We start from the raw sequence: 19,798 nt of genomic DNA on the forward strand, positions 1-19,798 counted from the left end.
AACAATTACACATTTTCCCTCGACTGGTCCAGGAAGTTGAACAAACATTTTCTCTGGTCACAAGTGTCCATTTCCATTATTATCAGATCAATTATCATATCAAACTATTTTTAACATGATAGTTGGAAAAAGAGCAGAGCGAGAGACTCACCTTGTGGATAACATCCTTTGCAAAGCCAGTTCAGAAAAATAATTTTACACATTTACCTGAATCAAAGTTGGATTTAACAAATATCACCCCCCCCAAAAAAATTGTTGGTAAGGAAGGAAAAACATTTCTTTATTCCCAGTTTTTAGGAGGGAAGTTTACCACTTGTTGAAGGCTCTACATGGAAAACCTATATCTGCACAAAATAAATTATCCTCAAACAGCTGATCTATAAAGAAAATGACATGTCTGTTACTTATGATTCTGTCGGTATTACTGTTATGAAACTTGAACCAAAAGGTGTAGTTTGAGGACCTTATGAGCAGCACCTGATGGCAGCACGATGTCCCCTGCCCTCCTTTGTTTGTTGTGTGTCTCACCGCTGTCCCCTCCCAGTCCGTCTCCTGTCCCCCCCTCCCAGTCCGGCTTCTGTCCCCTCCCAGTCCGGCTCCTGTCCCCCCCTCCCAGTCCGGCTTCTGTCCCCTCCCAGTCCGGCTCCTGTCCCCTCCCGGTCCGGCTCCTGTCCCCCCCTCCAAGCCCGGCTCCTGTCCCCTCCCTGCTCGGCTCCTGTCCCCTCCCGGTCCGGCTCCTGTCCCCCCCTCCCAGTCCGGCTTCTGTCCCCTCCCGGTCCGGCTCCTGTCCCCCCCTCCAAGCCCGGCTCCTGCCCCCTCCCGGCCCGGCTCCTGTCCCCTCCCTGCCCGGCTCCTGTCCCCCCCTCCCGGTCCGGCTCCTGTCCCCTCCCTGCTCGGCTCCTGCCCCCTCCCTGCCCGGCTCGGCTCCTGTCCCCTCCCTGCCCGGCTCCTGTCCCCTCCCTGCTCGGCTCCTGCCCCCTCCCGGTCCGGCTCCTGTCCCCCCCTCCAAGCCCGGCTCCTGTCCCCTCCCTGCTCGGCTCCTGTCCCCTCCCGGTCCGGCTCCTGTCCCCCCCTCCCAGTCCGGCTTCTGTCCCCTCCCGGTCCGGCTCCTGTCCCCCCCTCCCAGTCCGGCTTCTGTCCCCTCCCGGTCCGGCTCCTGTCCCCCCCTCCCAGTCCGGCTTCTGTCCCCTCCCGGTCCGGCTCCTGTCCCCTCCCAGTCCGGCTTCTGTCCCCTCCCGGCCCGGCTCCTGTCCCCTCCCTGCCCGGCTCCTGCCCCCTCCCGGCCCGGCTCCTGTCCCCTCCCGGTCCGGCTCCTGTCCCCTCCCTGCTCGGCTCCTGCCCCCTCCCGGCTCGGCTCCTGTCCCCTCCCTGCCCGGCTCCTGTCCCCTCCCTGCCCGGCTCCTGTCCCCTCCCAGTCCAGCTCGTGTCTCCGGAGTGTCTGCCTGTCGGTGGGGTGTGTCTGCGGAGTCAAGCGACACAAAAACAGACAGAGTAAACCCGGAAGCTGCACGATTTTCTCTTTAAAATAAAAGCCCCCGAATTGCCCGCTACCGTCAGTTAATTTACAAAAGATCTACAAAAGATTGATTTTGTGTATTTGTTTGCGAAACTTAAAGGTAAATATCGGTATTTTTCGATTTGAAGCCTCGCGTTTGGCCATTTTGGCCGGCGCCATCTTGTTTATAAAAAAAGCTGCACCATAAACTCCTCTGGAAAAATGTTTACTCTCTTAATAAATCAAGAGAGACGTATAGAAACTGACTTACTTTTACAACCGACGGCGGAGTCGCCCTCTGTTGGTCATTCGAGAGAATACGAAAGGGCTTTTAAGGCACTTCCGCATTGACTTCACTTGGCGGCCGACGACGCGGTACGAACGAAGTCGTCCATTGGTTCACACCGCTTGCGCACGCGCACTGTCACGTTTCTCCGGAAATGCTAAAGATTGGCGGGCAATTCCACGTCGTTGTCGTCGCAGACTAAAGTGAAATAAACTCTTTATGACCTATCAAAATGAAACAGTTAATCACTGACTCTTCTTGACGTCATTGTTCTGTAGCTACGACCAAACCACGTTGCGATCTCTTGTCGCGTTGCGGGTCGACAAAGCCGCGGCCGCGTAAACAAAACCCAGCGAGGTGCCGGTTGAGGCAAATCTTTTATTGTGAAATATCCGACCGGAACTCCTCGTAGTAACGGCCTCACGCTTTGAGCCTGGCGGCGATAAAACCGCTTGTGGAGCTCCCGCCTCGTCAGACACCTTTTTTTTTTTCTTCTTTTTTTTGACGGGGGCGACAGAAGAAGAAGAAGAAGAAGAAGAAGGAGGAGGAGGAGGAGGAGGAGGAGAAGACAAGGCGCGCACGACTCACTCGCGTGCTGGAGTTGAAACATGAATGAGCGGTCGCGGCTGGCGAGTCTGGCTCCGGCTGTCACCACCCAGCACTAGTCCGAGGGACGAGGAGAGGAGCCATGAAGAAGCACCTGAGTCCGACCAAGCTGCTGCAGCCGCCGCCGCCGCCGCCGGCCGAGGCTCCGGCTCCGGCTCCGAGCTCCGACGTCACCGTGCAGCAACTCAACGAGCTCCTGTCCAACGGCAGCGGCTTCTACAGCCTCCCCACGCAGCACTTCAACGAGGTGTTCCCCAGGATATACATCGGCAACGCGTGAGTCGAGTTTCATATTACCATTATTATTGTTATTATTATAGTATTTTATTGTGTGTGTGTGTGTGTGTGTGTGTGTGAGTGAGTGTGTGTCCTCCCTTCCCTCCAGAATGTGATGGATGGCGTCGCGACAGGTAGGACAGGTTGTGCTCCACCATCATCCAGCCAACCAGACGCGACAATGACAACAGTGTCTCACACACGCACACGCACACGTGCACGCACACACACACACACACACACACAAGTGCACGCGCACACACACACGCACATACACATACACATACACACACACACACACATACACACACACACGTGCACGCACACACACGCACGCACACATAAACACACACGCGCACACACATATACGCACTCGCGCACGCGCACGGGCGTGTTTTCCGTCACGAGCCCGCCGACAGCCTGTTGTTGTCAACACATGACGAGTCCTCCTCGAAATAGCAGCGGCGTCATTGTTGTGCCTCAGCATCACCAGACAGGTGGATGTTGTGCAACATATTGATTAATAATAATAACAATGTTGTTATTAATAATAATAATAATAATAATGTGGATTACTGTGTCCCTATATCATAAGTCTGTGAAGGACAACACAGAGACTCAGTGGATCGCTCCGTCGCCGGGTGTACCCACGTCGTCCTCCTCCTCCGCCCGCCGCTCCGTCGCTTCTCCCCTCAGCCGGGGAGGATCATCCACAGCCAACCCTCATGTACTGTACAAGGTTCTTTATTGTGTTTTCATTCATTCATAAATCACAGACGGCCCCCGTGGCTTCCTGCAGAACAAAGAGCGAGTGGGGAAGATGTAGTGGGGGAGACCTAAAGCCATGTGTCTGCAAGCAGCAGTCATCTCGATGAGCAGTATTTAATGTTTAGTTGATCAATGGCAATATAAGATATTGATAAAAGCAACTCAATTTTACAGAATAAACAATGCAGCAAAGATATGCATTGCAATTCTTATTCTTTATATTTGGTTATATTTATGTTTTTCTTTTCAAAAACAAAGTTTATGGTTGATCTGGCGCTTCAACTAACATGATTATATAGATTATTTTCCCGATTAGTTGTTTGATAAAGACCGTTTGCCATCACAGAGGAGCAAAGGAATCCGAATTCTCAGCACACACGGAAAACAATCTTTGTGTTTCATCACATTACTCTACAAGTAAATCAATCCGAGCTCTCCAACCACTATCAGGCTGTGAAAGGTGCTGAGCTCACAAACAAACACACACACACATGCAGTGGATATACTGTATATTCATATCAAACATTGCAGAAGCCGAAAACCATAAATCCATGCTATTGGTTTTGTAATCAACCTGACGACTCTTTAGGAATTTACAGCTCGGTGTTTTCATTAAACCCGTTCCTGGTACTTTCCTGAACAGACCTGTATGATTGCGTTTGAATGATTGAGTGGCATCTAGTGGTGTGGTCGCAGATTGCAACCAATTAAATCCCCTTCATCTCACACTTCCCGTCCAAGTTTGTATCGGGAGCCCACAGTCTGTCAACCTATGTAACGTAGAAACACGAAAGTTCCTGTCTAGAGGTCTGTGTTTGGTTTGTCCATTCTGGGCTACCGTAAAAATATGGCGGCGCAACATGGCCGACTCCAAGGAATGGAGTATTAGCTCCTTTGCATTCTAAGGTACCGAAAGCACAACAATTCTTAGTTCTAGTGATTAAACAGTAATGTAACACATCATCATGAATATTATATTCTACCTCTTATCATATTATATTACATTTTCTGCTGATAGATCCATTTCGATAGACCGAATTTTCCGCGTTTCAAGTGTCACATTTGTCGGAAAATACACTTTTCAAATATATTTTTCCGAGTTGTAATATAATATTGGCGTTTCCAGAGCTGCTCCTAATCTGACTTTTATAGATTCTCGGTAGATAGCCGATCCGGGGATGGCCCCCCCCTCCCCTCCCCGAGAACCAGTCTCTGTGCAGTCCATCATCTGGCTCCAGCAGTCGCTGCCGCCAGCAAGAGGTGGAGGTGGAGGGCGAGCGGCGCGGAATACATGCACATTACTGCACCTCGGAGCTACGGTACAACTAAATCAATCTGACTATGCCAGCGTGCCCCTGGGGCCAAGTCTCCGAACAAAGTGCTGGCAGGCGTGAGCCTGGACGAAGCAGATCACCGCCACCCTGCTGCGGGCGTGTGAACGAAGAGAGGCTGTGCCGCGCTCCAGCGTTTGATGTCCTGATGAAGGGATTCTTGTTCTCTGATTAGGAAGAACTTGAGTTCTCGGTGATCACAGATAGAAAAAAAAAATTCTGTACTCTCTCTTATCAAAGGCCATTAGTGAACTATTTCAACATTACAGTCCATCGCAGACTGTCCAAACAAAGGGCGGCGGAAAGAAATGTGATAGCGCGAATGGCTCGGGCAGGGAGAGAGCTGGTATTGATTGTTGATTAGAGGCCTGCCCTTTGTCCACAGTTTCCACCGCTGGGAGCCACCGAGCCTTCCTGCTGATGCGTCTTATTAGTTGTACCTTGTTACAACTGAATCTGTGTAGTTGGCTGGCGAAATGAGATCAAAACAAACACACTGATTAACACGATACTGCGGTTTAGTCTAAAGCGCGCTGCGTTTTCTTTTTCTTTCTTTTTTTAACTTAGAGTCTTATGACGTGACTCGCGATTTAGAAAAAAAAGAAGATCTATCTTTAAAAAATATTCATTAAACTTGCATTCATTTAAAATGCAAAACGTTAATGGGCCCAGTTCCAATTATGAGTCATAAGACCCCAGAGGAATTGGGCCCATTAACTATGTCCCGGCCCCAGTATGTAGTTCAACTGTAGAGTTTTATAAATGATGGATGTTTCAGGTCATTTTTCAGGTTATTTATGAAGCTCATTTAAAATAGAGTTCAGCAAAGGGCTATAAAAAGGTCATGACACAATTAAATATAGTTCATTATTGTTCATTTGTGAAAGTACATTAAAATTGTTTTTTATAGCAACATTCTTAAATCTTAGCTATTTCAATATATCGTTGAATATTAAAGTATAGTAAGTATAGTATATTCAAAAATTCCCACATTTCCCCACTGTGGGACTAATTAAGTAATATCTCAAGACACGTTTACACGTGGATGTGGTTCCATTACTTTTGCCTGACGGTGGCCTGGCGACTTCACAACTGTCACATTTTGATTCCAGAGATTCTAAATTTTGTTTTATATGTATATAATATTTAAAGAATGTTGAATGTGTCTTAACATGGCGCCATCTAGAGGTAATATTAAGAATGACACTGTTTCCTGTAGCTACATGACTTTATACAGAGTAAGTGGTAATTCATTTAATTCGTAATTCTTTGATTTTGTCTTTGACTCACCTGATACAAGCATAAAAAAGGTTTATTAAAATGTTAGTAATTTTAAATATACAAGAATTTGACTTGCACAGCACTTTAGTTATAGTAATTTGTCAGTAAAAAAAAGAAAGAAAAAGTTCTTATCCCTTAATGGATTGTGACCGGTGTTTTTTCCGAACTCAAACCCTCGCACCGTTTTTCAGTAGCCGTCAGCACTCTGAACCCACCGTGTGCAGTTCAGGGACGGACTTGCAGTAAGGTGTGGTTGTTTGCTACGAGGAACACTTTGGCTCTTTGTGAAGCTGCTCTTTAATAATGGATGTTGTGGGACTGCAGATCCCCGGGTGAGGAAGAGGAGGAGGAGGCAGCGACAGGCCAGGTGAAGAGGAAGAGAGCCATTGGCTGTGTGAACCCTCTGCACTGTGTTGTGTGGACGTACAGTAAATGTGGACAGTCCTGCACAAACAAACAGACTCACGACAACATTACGTACCTTGTACTTCTTCTGCACACGCACGTTAAATTGCACACAAACATATTTCTGAATAAAAACGAAAAGAGGTATATATGTTTTGCCGTGCAGCCGACGCACGAGCAGACGAGCTGCTTCATCTTTCTGTGGCTGTAGAGCAAAATGGTGGCAGAGGAGAGGGTTTGCTTTATTAGTTCTCTTGCAGAGGCGGCGTCGCGGCCGCCACCTCCGGGGAGCTGTCCAGGGTCATCTCGCCTCACCCAGCTCCGTATTGACTGTGAGCAGATAAAGCAATAAAAGCAGACAGCGCTGTCAGCACAGAGCGATTTGCGTGAAGATTTACGATCCTCGGGCTGAGAAAAAAGGTGTAAAGCGAAACGTAGATGAGATACTTTTACCTTTTTGTCATTATACTGGTCACAACAGCCTTGATCTATTTCTACTTTTGTGCATGACATAACTGATCTCTCCTTGTTTTGTTTTTTTGTGTAGCATAAATTCTATCCAGTTTATTAGTGACACTAAACGTCCCATAAAACTTGAATGTAACATTTACAAAGGAGGCATTTTATTCAGAATCAATGGGCAGCGCCTTTGGCCCGGTTGGCCCCGTAACGACGGACACAGGCTTTGAGCCAGGACGAGCGGAGCAGCCAAACCCCGTGTTCACCGGACACTGTTTGTGAGCTGTGTCGGTGTCTTTGGCTCAGTGGACGGTACAGGTCCAATATGCAGTGATCCTTAAAGTTTATTAGCGCAGGAGAGAAGCAACGAGAGATTTATTGTTCTTTAAACGCCTCTTTCTGTCTCTAGTCCGGCTTGATTTGAGTTAATGCGAGAGCTGCAACATTTCTGTTTCCGTGGTATTGATCTTCTACATTTGTATTGGTCTCTTTCAATTCCATTGTCTCTCCTGCGTATACCATTCGCCGTTTCCTCTTCCTGCCTCTTTCTTCTACATTTCCTCATGTCACACGTCCCGACTGGGTCGACTACTGCTACTACACCCAGATAGTAGGACATGTAGAAATCAACTCTTAGTTAGGATTTAAGAAGAGTGAAATAAAGATAAAGCAAATCTTTCTAAAACGATTAAAAAAAATTCTTTGTTTTCAGACATTAACTCCGGAAAATGTCCGCAAAAATGGGCCCAAACTATTTTCTGGAGTTGCTGTTCACATACAAAGAACCCAGAAGGCGATATTCCAAGTCGGACGCGTTCACAATAGCAGGAAAATCCCTGGAACACACAGTCGGGTCTGGGTCGAGCAGGCAGAAGGCAGGAAATGACGAGGACACAATATCCAGAGCGACGTTGGCTTTCCCACATACAGCCCCTCCGCAGAAGTTCCGGGACTTGTCCGGACTTCAGTGCATTTCTGAAATCAGCCTTTGAGAGAATTAAAGGGGGATATGGAGCGTACCAGACTGATCTCCTCCTCCGTCATAACTTGTACCAATGTCACAGAACAACTTCCTCGCTCCAATTACAACCGTTAAGACGGGACAACGAACTCCTGTATCATTTTCATTTTCACAGACATGTCGCAGAGACAAAGTCTCAGGTGTGGATAACGAAATGAACAAGCTTACAAGCAGGTCTTGTCAACCAGGAGTGTGAGGTTGCAGAGGATTTAACATGTCACCGTTTGAGAAGTCTACTGGGAAACTGTTCACTGTTGACAAGTCTGTAATTGTGCGTCTTGTCGACTTCAGGTATCCACTGACGAGACTCCGGACCACAATCTAGGTCGACCACGGTCGTAAGCAACAATATGCAGAACTGCTCTCACACCACCCAGCAGATTTACAGCGTCTGGCCTCGTGTCAAGAGATGCTGCGATTCTGCCAAATGCATGCGGAGTCGTCGTAAAGCATGCAACCCGCATTGTTAAAATATCACTTTAAGGATAAATTGTGCTGACAACCGGGTTCCTCGCAGAGAAGTATCTGTCAGGTGTTATTATCAGTGCTGTTATTTGTCCTGGATGTCTTGTTCTGCTGCTGTGTGCTCATCGTTTTGTGGTGTGGGGGAAGAAAAAAAAGTTTCATTTCACCACCAACGGAGGCACTCACAACTTTTTACGAGCGTACAAACTTTGTTTCAGACGTCAGCATCCTGCCAAACAGATCGAGGAGGTTGATGTATTTTTCCATCTCTGATCGTGGATCTGATCCCCCCCCCCCAGGTTCGTAGCGCAGAATGCGATGCGTCTGCAGAAACTCGGAGTGACCCACGTCCTCAACGTGGCGGAGGGCACCTCCTTCATGCACGTCAACACCAGCGCGGAGTTCTACGCCGGCACGGGCATCACGTACCACGGCATCCAGGCCAACGACACGGTGCAGTTCAGCCTCAGTGCCTTCTTCGAGGAGGGGGCGGATTTTATCGACAAGGCCCTAGCACACAATAATGGAAAAGGTGAGACTATTTATTCATGTAAGTATATATTTTTGTCTGTTAGATAGATGACAGTGAAGAAGAGACGGGAAACCAGGTACCTTGTCCCTAGTGGTTGCAGGTGGTATTACTGTTCGGTCGCTGTCGTACAGACGCTGCAGTAGCGAGACGTCGGTAAGGACGCACGTACTTCTGACAGGAGATGATGGTTGTGACGTCGCCGAGCGTCTCCGGCTAAATCTGACGCACTCCTGAGCCCTGCTCCATATTTCGTTATCAGACCACGTCCCTGGACGTCGAAGGCGTTTCACGCACATCACACCTGTGGCGCCGAAGCTCAACAAAACTTCCCTTGATTTTACGATGATTTCGTCCTGTGACACTTTTACTGAATAAATAAGTAGAGCAATTAAAATGTATTAAACACCAGGGGAAATTTGTCTTTAATTAGCAATTTCATATATAAATATTCTGCATTAGATCATTCAGATTGTGGGAAAACTCAATCCCAGGAGACTCCCAGAGTCCCAGAGAGTCCAACCCTGGATTTTTTTATCGGCTTTGACGCGGAAAAGCATCTCGTCTTCCAGACAGTTTTGGCAAAAAGGTTTCACCAACACTGTGCAGAGCGACGGTCACAAGGGATAGTGAAGGAGGGAGCGGTGGAGGACGAGAGGAGAGACGCAGATGAGAGGAGTAGCAGGAGAAGTTGCCGTTGACATTTTCTGACCCCCTCAGCTTTGAGCTCCGAAAAGGTCACGGCTCGGGGATTTTAATGAGGAACGCTGCATCACTGCGTCGTTCCTGTGGATCTGCTATAATGAAGACACGAGTTTACAGCATAGAAAGTCTGTTTTTTCGCCAGTGTTTCCTCTTTGATTCTTCTAGAAAAATGTATAAAGTCATATGTGTTGTGTTCTGCTGTCAGTCTTTTTTAAACAAATTAAATTGATATGTTCAGCAGGTATAGTTGTAGGAGGTAGTTGTGGTTTAAAAGGAAATCATTTAGCTGCAGTCGTGTTTTTAACAGTGCAAAGGAGGTTATGTTTTCACCCCTGTCCATTTTTATTTGTTTGTTTGTTGGTTGGTTCATTTCATGGCAAATTTCGCAAAAACTCCTGAACGGATTCCTGTGAAACTTGGTGGAAGGACGGGACTTGGACCGAGAAAGAATTTAGGCGCGGTTCCAGGAATATTTCACTTTCTTAAACATTGCGAGATCGGCCATTTTTGGACTCCATCGCCAACTAGAGGTTTTGCGGTGTAACTGCAGACAGACACAGACACTGGCTGTGCATGGATGCAATACAGAAGTACTGTATAAACCAGGCTTACACTGCAGACAGTCTTTTCTCAAACCCGTTCATGATTTTTACCTCTGTCGTAAACCGTGATAGGAGTGAGTAAAATATGAAAGAGAGTGAGTAAATGTATGAGTATATGTTTGAAATAAGACGGAAGAGGAAGTGAAGGGAGAAAGGGGGAAAAAAATTGGCCATCCTGTGAGCGACGCGGTGAGAAAACGAGTCGTGAGCCATTGATGCTGCGTGTCTAACAAGAGGATACAGTAGAATCAACATTGATCTGTGGCAGGCCGGGTGATTAGGTATCGAAGAGGTCGTTCCACTGGCAGAGCGCCGCTCCGGGGGGAGAGAGGATGGAGGGAGCTCGTACGACGGGGAGAGGAGAGGGAGATGTTGAGGATGATACTAGGAGAGTGGGGGGCGGAGTTGGGTTTCAAATAAAGTGCAGAATCTGCAGATGTGACCTGAGCCCCGGCTCATCAGCTGCTCTGTGAAGGTTGCCAAGTCGAATCCCCCCCGTGGGGTTTCAGCTAGTGGAGGTAAAGCACACGCAGGGACGACAATACAAATATAGGACGGGGAACCTACATGTATTCTGTGTGCACGCGGGTGTTTTCTGATACGCGAGACGAGGCGTCCCGCTAAGATCCGGGCTGCAGTGAAGATGACTGACTTTGCCGAGTCTGCAGCAGAGGTCAGGTCTTGTATTTGCATCTTCTGGCGCAGAAGATGCTTCGCTAGGCAAGTTGAGTCACAGCATATGTTCCACAGCCATGCTCGCTCTCTTTGGTTTTCTTTTATCAACATGGTTTAAAAAATAATTTAAAAAATCCTAACCTTTTGTCCTTGAGCCGTAGCTCAAACCACAATTAAGTAGAAATCCTGTAAGTTTTACTCATATCAACCTTGACATTTAACATTTATACATCTTTAATTACACAAGGATATAAAACATGTTTCAAGTTCTAATCATGATTCCATGTGTTAATTCTTCAATTATCATACAAATGTGACCACACAGCCCTCACACACATATCTTTAGATTCAGTGTGTCTTACATTTGTCTGCCCCAAAGCATTATGGGATATATTGTATTCACAATAAAGATGAGATAAAGATTACGTTTGCTAAAAATGACGATTGTGTTCGGGAGTTATTTAACGTTTAAAAAAAAAAAAATTTAAAGTACAGTTTCATGATCTGTCTAAAGATTTAAATCTTCAGTAGGATAGAATGGGTTCTGATCAAAGAGCCTCAGAAAGAATTCAGAAAGACTTGAGAGTTGGACTGTCATGGTTTGGTTTGCTCGTTTTGTGGGATTCATTTTTATTATTATTTCATTTTTTGTGATTCTGTAAATCCAGCCTCTTATTGTTCTAACTCTGTGTCCCACAGGGAAGGTGTACGTGCACTGCAGAGAAGGCTACAGCCGCTCCCCCACCATGGTCATCGCGTACCTCATGCTGCGTCACAAGATGGACGCCCGGCTGGCGGTGGCCACTGTGAGGCACAAGAGAGAGATCGGCCCCAACGACGGCTTCCTTCGCCAACTGTGCCAACTCAACGAGAAGCTGGCGAAGGAGGGCAAGCTGAACGGCGAGGTGGGCAAACTAAAGACCAAATGATATTAAGAGACCCTCTACCCCCCGTGTCCTCCCATCATGCCTTTCACTGGCCTCGGCCGCTCTCGGAGACTTGACCCCACCCGGACTAAACCAGCACCCATCCGACACACCAGGGGTTTTCCGAGTCGCAGACATACAGTACATGCATCGACCTGTGTAGATTATTGTTCCACGTCCACACACATATGTACATGCTGATTTTTTTTCTTCCAGTCTTTAGTCCACGTCTCTCTGCTGCTCAGCAGGGGACGTCTGTCAGTCCTCTGCCTGCTCCGACGAAGAGTGTGACCTCAAAAACAAACAAATCCCTCAACCCCCTTTCTTACCACTTTTCCAAACCTGAAAGCTCGGAAATCATTTTTTCGAGCTGAGCCACTTAAAGCATTCCTCAAGTTCCCACGAGTTCAGACGGCCTGATTTGTACAAAATTTCCTAGAATGCTCGTTTATACAAGATTATAGCACAATCATTCCATAGTTTTCCACTGCCGGGAATGTCAGTGATGTCTCCGCCAGCAGGAGTCCTCCAAAAAACAACAACAACAACAACAACAAACTTCTATATTTTGAAAGTCACTGACTTTGAATGCAGCGATAGTAAGTCCGATATGTGATACGTGAAGTGAGATGTGAATGCATTTAGGAATAGTCCGAACATTCCAGGAAAACTTTAAGAAAAAAAAAATGCCCCTCAGAATTTTGTTTGCCCACACAATCCTTAAAAATCTGCTTTCTGAAGGGGAAGATATTTAATGCACAAACACACGAATTCACACTCTGTTCCATTAAAGTGCAAACTGTAGCTTCATGTACAGTAGCATTTCACTTCTCTGGCCTCTAGTTTGACAGCGGTATGATGCAGTCACCCGCATTCCCCTCCTGATTGGTTCTTATGAGTCACGACTCGACCACCTGTTGCCGTTCCTCGTTCGTTGTATTTTTTTTCAACTACGCAAGCAACAGCACAGTAGAGAAATCTACTTCCTGTTTACACTGGCATGCACATGCTCAGTGTACGTGGTCATGTAATATGTATTTTTTAAGATAGTTGGTATGGACGGGGATTATTTGTAATTTTCTGGCGGCATCTGGTGGTAAAGTTGCAAACCGCAACGACTGAGCACCCGACAGGGGACACTTTATAGTGGCGCACCGCTGATTCCATTTCCGGTTTCCAGCAGCGTCTGAAAATTCGGTGCGAATGCGACGTATTCTGGACCGTTTTGTGCAACAAATGTATTCAACACGACGTAGCAAACATGGCGACTCACACAGAGGTCGGGTCCACCTCATGTAACTATATTTAACTCCTTCAGAGTTGGCGAAAAAACATCGGCTCTTTGTTGCAGGTGATTTTACATATATGAACAGATGGTTATGGACAATATATTCAATTTCTGTGAATAAGTTCTTCTAAATATTACACACTGTAGCTTTAAGATACGGAGCTAAAACTGGACGGAGATAGTGAAACGTCGTAGCATAGATGTAGCATGATTGTTTGATAACTGCAAACGTACTATACCCCAAGGCATATTTTAAATAATAATGGAGATTTGTTGCCGTAATTGCGCCAGATTGCGCCAGTTTACCGCTTTCAAACTAGAGGCCTTTTAGTTTTCAAACTGTCAAACGCAGGAGGATGTCGCCTGCCTTCACCAGAACATTCCAGTCATCACAACAGAGAGTTGTCCACTGCCGCTTCCCTGACACAGCCATTCGGCCGGTGTCCCAACAATCACTGTTTCATCAGCTTGTCAGAGGCCCCATACACAACGTGTCACATGTCTCACCCCCAAGTGTGTGTGTGTGTGTGTGTGTGTGTGTGTGTGTGTGTGTGTGTGTGTGTGTGTGTGTGTGTGTGTGTCTGTGTGTGTGTGTGTGTGTGCGCGTGTGCGCGTGTGCGCGTGTGTGTGTCATGCAGTGATGTATTGTGCCTGACTTTATGCACACACAGGGTCAAAGCCTTTTTTTGTTCTGTTTCGTTTGTTTGTACGTACTAAAGCATTGCAATATATGTCAATACTCCCATCAGATATATATGTAGAATGTAATCACATATAAATATGACTATTCAGGCTGTAGTTGTTACATATAGGCAGCGGTAGTTTTTAACAATATATTTTGAAGTGACACTGTATTTAATACTGGGGCATAATACTGTAAACTCAACCTAGTGCCAGGGAGGATGAAGTGACGGTGTTTTTTTAAGTCACTACACAGAGACATGTTGGAGGTGTGAGAGTTTGCACACATTTGATATAACGGGGCACGTCAGCATGAGTCAAAGGGGGATATTAATTTAACCAGAGGGGGAAATGGAAACTAGGTTGTCTCACCTCATTAATGGCACTATTTATTCCTCCTTTTAATATATATCTGTATACATATGAATATATACATGTATACTGTATATACATATTTAAGTGTTGACATATATGAATGTATGAGCAATGTGTCTATAATGTGTAGGTATTGTTGGTATGTCCTGATATATCACATAATATTCGTAAGAGTAGCTCCTCCCATTGTTTTTGTTTTGTGTCACAGTTGATTACATGTGCATTGATATTTATAAATATGATGTGCATGTAAAAAAAATAATGTTCTGTGTGATTGTGATAAGTTCCGTATCACAATTGTGCAAAACTCGCTGGCGCCAGCAGGGCGAAGGGCATGAAGTCATCGTGTTCACTCCTCGGGTTTGGTACGGTTCTTTTAAGTTTCCACGGTAACGCTGGGTTTAACAATCGCGATGAACGGCGAGATGCAGGTGGCAGCGCACTTTGAATAAATATAACTATGAGTTAATTATTCATCCCTTCTTTTCAGACTGGTTCAAGGAAAATGATGATTCTCATTTTCTCACTTTTATAAACCAAACAACTGATTGAAAATGATAATTAATATGTTAGTAGCCTTCCTAGTCCAAAGATGTGCTATAACTGCAGTGCTTCATAGTTTGTAAGGAAACCAGTATAAAAGCAAAGTGAAGATTTATAAAACAAAGGGTCCGTGGGAAAGATTTAGACTAAAATCCAACCATTTTTTAAATAAAAATTGAAAACATGCATTAAAAGAGTCCAGTGTTGCTCGAGCCTTCTGGCTCTTCATTGGCCGAGAGGAGAAGGGGAGGGAATGTTATCAGAGGGAGTTGGAGTTGAGGCCGAACTTTCCCCTCGCGGTCCACGGACACTGTTGTTCCTGTCCGCTCGGGGCATCCTGTCACTATGTCATCTTGCACACTTGTAAGAAATGGCTCAAATCTTGAAAGGTGCAAACGCTCGATTTCACACGTCTTGCAGCAACGACACCGCCTCCCCTCGTGGGATCCCATGGATGTCGGGCAAGATAAGTCGGGTGCAGCGCTTCGAAATTTGAGACCATTTTCAAGTGTAACTTAAGCGCAGGTGTCACGCTGCCCCCCCCCCCCCCCTTTTTTTTAAAAAAACGGACTATATAACAAATAAAGTTCTCTACCGTACAGGCAGAGAAGCACTCACCTCTGTGCCCTCACACGACTACATCATACGCCAACATTGTGCCAAGCGACCTACTGTATTGTGCAAAGGGCCATTTGTGTGTGTTTGTCATTGGCTTCGTTGTCATGGAAATGGCCTGGGGTTTCGCTCCATCTGCTCCACAATACTGCCCTCCTTCTGAAAACACAAACGAGTAACAACGGACCCAATACAGTTCGGTACTTCCTGTCTTTTTACACACAGTGCGTCTTTTAAATTTGGGAGTTACCGGGGTCAAATTTGTCTCATGGGTCCAGGATGAGGGCACGTACCTTTTTATAGCATCGACTGCCTGCACCAGCCTGCTTATCGATTCGCTCATTGACAGTTTTGGTTCCCGAGATACGGATGTGATGTGGTCGCCAAGTTAGCCATCGTAGAAGTTTTCTCTCAAATGACAAGATTCGTAAAAACGACAATCTTTTTTGTAGCGCCCGACCGTTTTACCGACCTTCTGGTATCGGCGTTTCCGTTTACCGCTAGAGAATGAACAATTCAGGAAATACTTGCGTTCATGTTTATATTTTACCGAATACATTTGGTTTATTTTCTACATTATTTTCAAGTTCTATACATTTGTTAAAGTTATTTATAAGGAAGTTTATGGTAAAACGGTAAATTATCAATCCTCAACTACATTCTTTTGTCATAAGGGTTTGATAACGGCATCTTAGCAATCATTTTTAAATTCTTTTATTATATAAGTCAGTATATTGGTATCAGAAAGGTTTTAGTCCTGCATCAGACCCCCAAAAATCCGTATCAGTCAGACTAATCTTTGGGGATGAAGAGGTGCCACCTCGGTAAGAGCGGCCACTCGCTTGCGGAGATTCATCCTGCTGTTTTCTCACTCGGGACATTTTTTTCCGTAAAAAAAAATCTTTACTGGAGGCTGTTAGGACAAATTTCCAGAAGAAATGTTCCCAAGCAACATTTGCGTTCTTACAGCCCCTCGGGAAAAGTTCCGGCGGATGTCCGGACTTCAGTTCGTGTCTGAAAGCGGCGGAAGTCTGCGTGCGAGGGAAGCTTCTGCGACGGCCGCGCGTCTGGCTCGTCGCTCTGATACGTCGAGTATCTGATAAAACACTGCCACCTGCTGGTCAACAAAAATCTAGTGGTTTGCACAAGTTCATTTTTTTGTTTGTTTTAATTGCTGATTTACTTGCGGTGATTATAACTCATGACGTTATGAATATTAACGACTCGACCCCGTGTTTTTTCTTTTTTTTTCCTCAATGTAAAAAAAAATAATTGTAATGTCAGTGGTTTTTTGTTTACCAAGGTACCAGCATCATTTCGTGGGTTTATACTCCAGGTACAGTACATTAATGTATTAATCGAGAATGTCAAAACGTGAAATGCCATCGATGTTTATTGTTATATATACTGAGTATGTAACGCGCACTAAAGCAATTGTGGATTGCTGCATTTTACTGTCATAACTTGCCTATTACAGTATACAGATAGGGTTGATTGTATAAGTAGAGAGTTGAAAATTGCAGTTGAAACATTTTTTTTTTCTCCTCCAATTTTGAGTTGATTTTGTATTTTGATTTGTCCTGTTACAGGGACACAATTTGGTTATGGGTTTTAATCGTTTTCCCTCTAATAAGGAAGGTTATTTTTTTCTTTTTTTGTGCTTTTGGAAACTGAAATGTCCACAAAAGTGTGTGATTGTGACTGATACTTCTCCTGCTCACTACGTCTCCATCCATGTTGTTTTAGGAACGCGTCGCCTGTGATGGTAGCCAGACCCGGGCCCGACTGTAATTGTGATCCATCCTCAGTGCTTGTTTTAAAACCGTCACACCAGAGAGGAGGATTGAAACCGTTCAGACTCAGCCAGGTAGTCGTGTCTTTGTTTGTTTTTAATCACAGGGGGGGAAAAAGTACGTTACAACTTACGAATTATTTCCTGTGATTTCCGTTTTTAAATCTTCAGTCCCATTGCGGCGTAACTCGGCCACCTGCGCTTGAAGTTAGCCATTTAAAAAAACCCTTGTCTAACATGACACGTTGATGTCCTACATCATTGGAAAACCCATCTGGCTGTACGTATCCGAATTGTCCACGATGCAATGAGCTCCCATCCGTCTGCGTCTTCGCTCGGAGAGCGTTGTTCTAAGCAAACACCGGAAATTACAGTTTGGGCCCAGGTGAAGTGCTGACTCCCGCAGCTGTCGTCGTCTTCTCGCTCCCATTCTGACAAACGGCTTATAAAAACTAAACGGGAGCTTTAGCACAAGCGAGCCCCACTGCCCGACTCACCTCGGAGTCCGTCCTGTCCTGTCACACGCACTCGCATTGCTGTTCATGTACGGATGTCGCCGGTGGAACACGTAGGACTTGGCTGTTTTTTTGTTGTTGGGGTACAGTAGATCCATCCCCCCGCCACCCGAAGCCTTACAGTAAAGAATCGATTCTTCAGACGCCTTCTTTGAGTTAGTGTATCTCACTTCACACGGCAGGAAAAGGGAGAGCTCCTTTGTTGAAGTGCACTTGATTTTGAATTGCGATTGTTGTTTTTTCTTACCTTGGAGAAGTCCCTTCTTTCTTATGTTTTAAGAAATAAATGGCTGAGGTAATAACATCTTACCGCGAGTGGGTTATTCTGTTGTGACGGACAAACAACGACGTGTATGTCACTTCTGCAAATCCACCAGTTTTGAGCAGATATTATCTGCAAAGCATCACAACACTGTATAGATGTGCATATTCATATTTTCCATTTGCCGGTCAGTGTACAGCACTTAGGCCATAGTGCAACATTACTATCATAATCACATTTGGTGCAAGCTGTCTCATTTTTTTTGGACAGGAAAGTGATGAAGTAGTTTTATATTTTATATATGTTTATCTTTATTTACCCATTTATATAAATCATAATCATTTATATATATCAAGCAAATTCCACTCTTTTTAGAAACGAAATAACAGCACCATTAGATTGATATCACAAATATTACGTAGTGTGGACAGTAAGTGTTTATTTTTAGGCCGTCTTTGAAAGATGAGTCACACCAAAAAAAAACAAAACGGGAGAAACCAGCCGCCATGTTATGGGAGATAACAGGTAGAAAGCTGATTTTCAGGAGGATGGTAAGTATGTAACTTTTATTTTTATAGCACAGCGGCAAGAAAGCGTCAACATACATGAAGACTTAAAACTATTTAAAGCAAAAAAACAGAACGTAGAGAAGTTGTCAACGGTTTTAAGGAGCAGGTTAGAGAAGAAGAAAAAAGAAAAAGGAAAAATAAACAAAATCCAACTCCGATAATCCAAAAACTCAAACTCAAGATCATCGACAGGAAACACAGTAACTGAGCAGATGAACAAGGGGAAACACAAAGACCATGTACACAAGAGGGCAGAGATGATCGACCACAGGCGAGACACCTGGATAAGTCACCGAATAAGACTCAGGACAACAGGAAGTGAGTGAAAAACAAAACGGGAAATGCTCAAACTCCAGATGAACATAATGCAATCCTCACACAGAACATGAACACTTAAACAAGGACCAAAGAAGCAAATGTGACTTTACCCAAATTGCTTGTTCTACTTTACGCTGGTGCCGCTGCACCGCCTCACCACTAGGTGGAGGCAAACCCCTGTTCAAACTCCCCACAAACGCAGCAGTGAGAAAGAGGGAGAGAGAGGGAGACGGAGGTGGGGAATGACATCAAGAGTGGGAATGAGATGAGAGAGAGGGATGCGAGAGAGAGAGAGAGAACCTTCCAAGTGCGGGTCTCCAAGTGCCGAATGCAAAAATGCTATTTTATGTTTCACAAGCCCGGGACCGGCACACCTGTGATGGACCGGGTCGCACAGCAGGACGTCCAGCAAGGGTCACGAGGAGCAAGAGTTACACTCTCCACCTTCTCCCCTCCTGCGCTCCCCTCGCACAGCAATTATTGCAGGCCAGCTGTGTGGTCCCTCTGGGGGCCCCTAGTAAACCTGGAGCCCCCCCCCCCCCCCCCCCCCCCCCGCTCTGGCCGAATTTAAAAACCATTCGCTGCACGTTGAGGGATTTCGGGTCGACGTAGAAAAACGAAAGTGGCTGAAGCCGGGGGAAAGGTGGACACACCGCAGCGTGATTGGTTGGGACAGTTGCGTCTCATTTCCGTTTCCTCTGACAGTTCGAGGAAGTGAAATATGCCGGAAGGTAACAACAACGAAGCCTACGACCTCACTCTTAATCGTGACGTCTGTCGGCCTCAGACGTACCGCATCACATTTGCTGCCCTTGAAATAAAGAAAACCCCCAAAACTCTTAGCCGGCGTCCGTAACTGCACGTTCCAGGGGCGTCTGATGGAGAAATATGCCAGGCCACGGCATCCACCAGGGAGGGCCGAGGGGTCCGGAAGTAGCTGGAGCACAAATAAAACGGAGGGATTATGTGTTGCGGCGGGTTATAGGTCCCCCTCTGCCGTTTATATTTGA

General features: G+C 45.8%; 1 protein-coding gene across 2 annotated transcripts; it reads left to right on the top strand.

Annotated features, from left to right (window-relative positions):
- Positions 1 to 1,920: 1,920 nt before the first annotated feature.
- On the top strand, positions 1,921 to 17,948 carry dusp3a (dual specificity phosphatase 3a). Of its 2 annotated transcripts, XM_035612416.2 has the most exons (4): positions 1,930 to 2,663; positions 8,693 to 8,925; positions 11,604 to 11,809; positions 17,079 to 17,948. In XM_035612416.2, exons 1-4 carry the CDS (start codon positions 2,470 to 2,472, stop codon positions 17,121 to 17,123), a joined length of 678 nt encoding a protein of 225 aa, XP_035468309.1. In that variant the 5' UTR covers positions 1,930 to 2,469; the 3' UTR covers positions 17,124 to 17,948. The 2 variants fall into 2 exon arrangements, with proteins under 2 accessions (XP_035468310.1, XP_035468309.1); XM_035612417.2 differs by lacking the exons at positions 11,604 to 11,809; positions 17,079 to 17,948 and adding an exon at positions 9,385 to 10,513 and having other exon boundaries at positions 1,921 to 2,663.
- The last annotated feature ends 1,850 nt before the right edge of the window (positions 17,949 to 19,798 follow it).

This window comes from Scophthalmus maximus, chromosome 16 (genome assembly GCF_022379125.1).
Source record: "Scophthalmus maximus strain ysfricsl-2021 chromosome 16, ASM2237912v1, whole genome shotgun sequence".
Classification (NCBI taxonomy): domain Eukaryota; kingdom Metazoa; phylum Chordata; class Actinopteri; order Pleuronectiformes; family Scophthalmidae; genus Scophthalmus; species Scophthalmus maximus.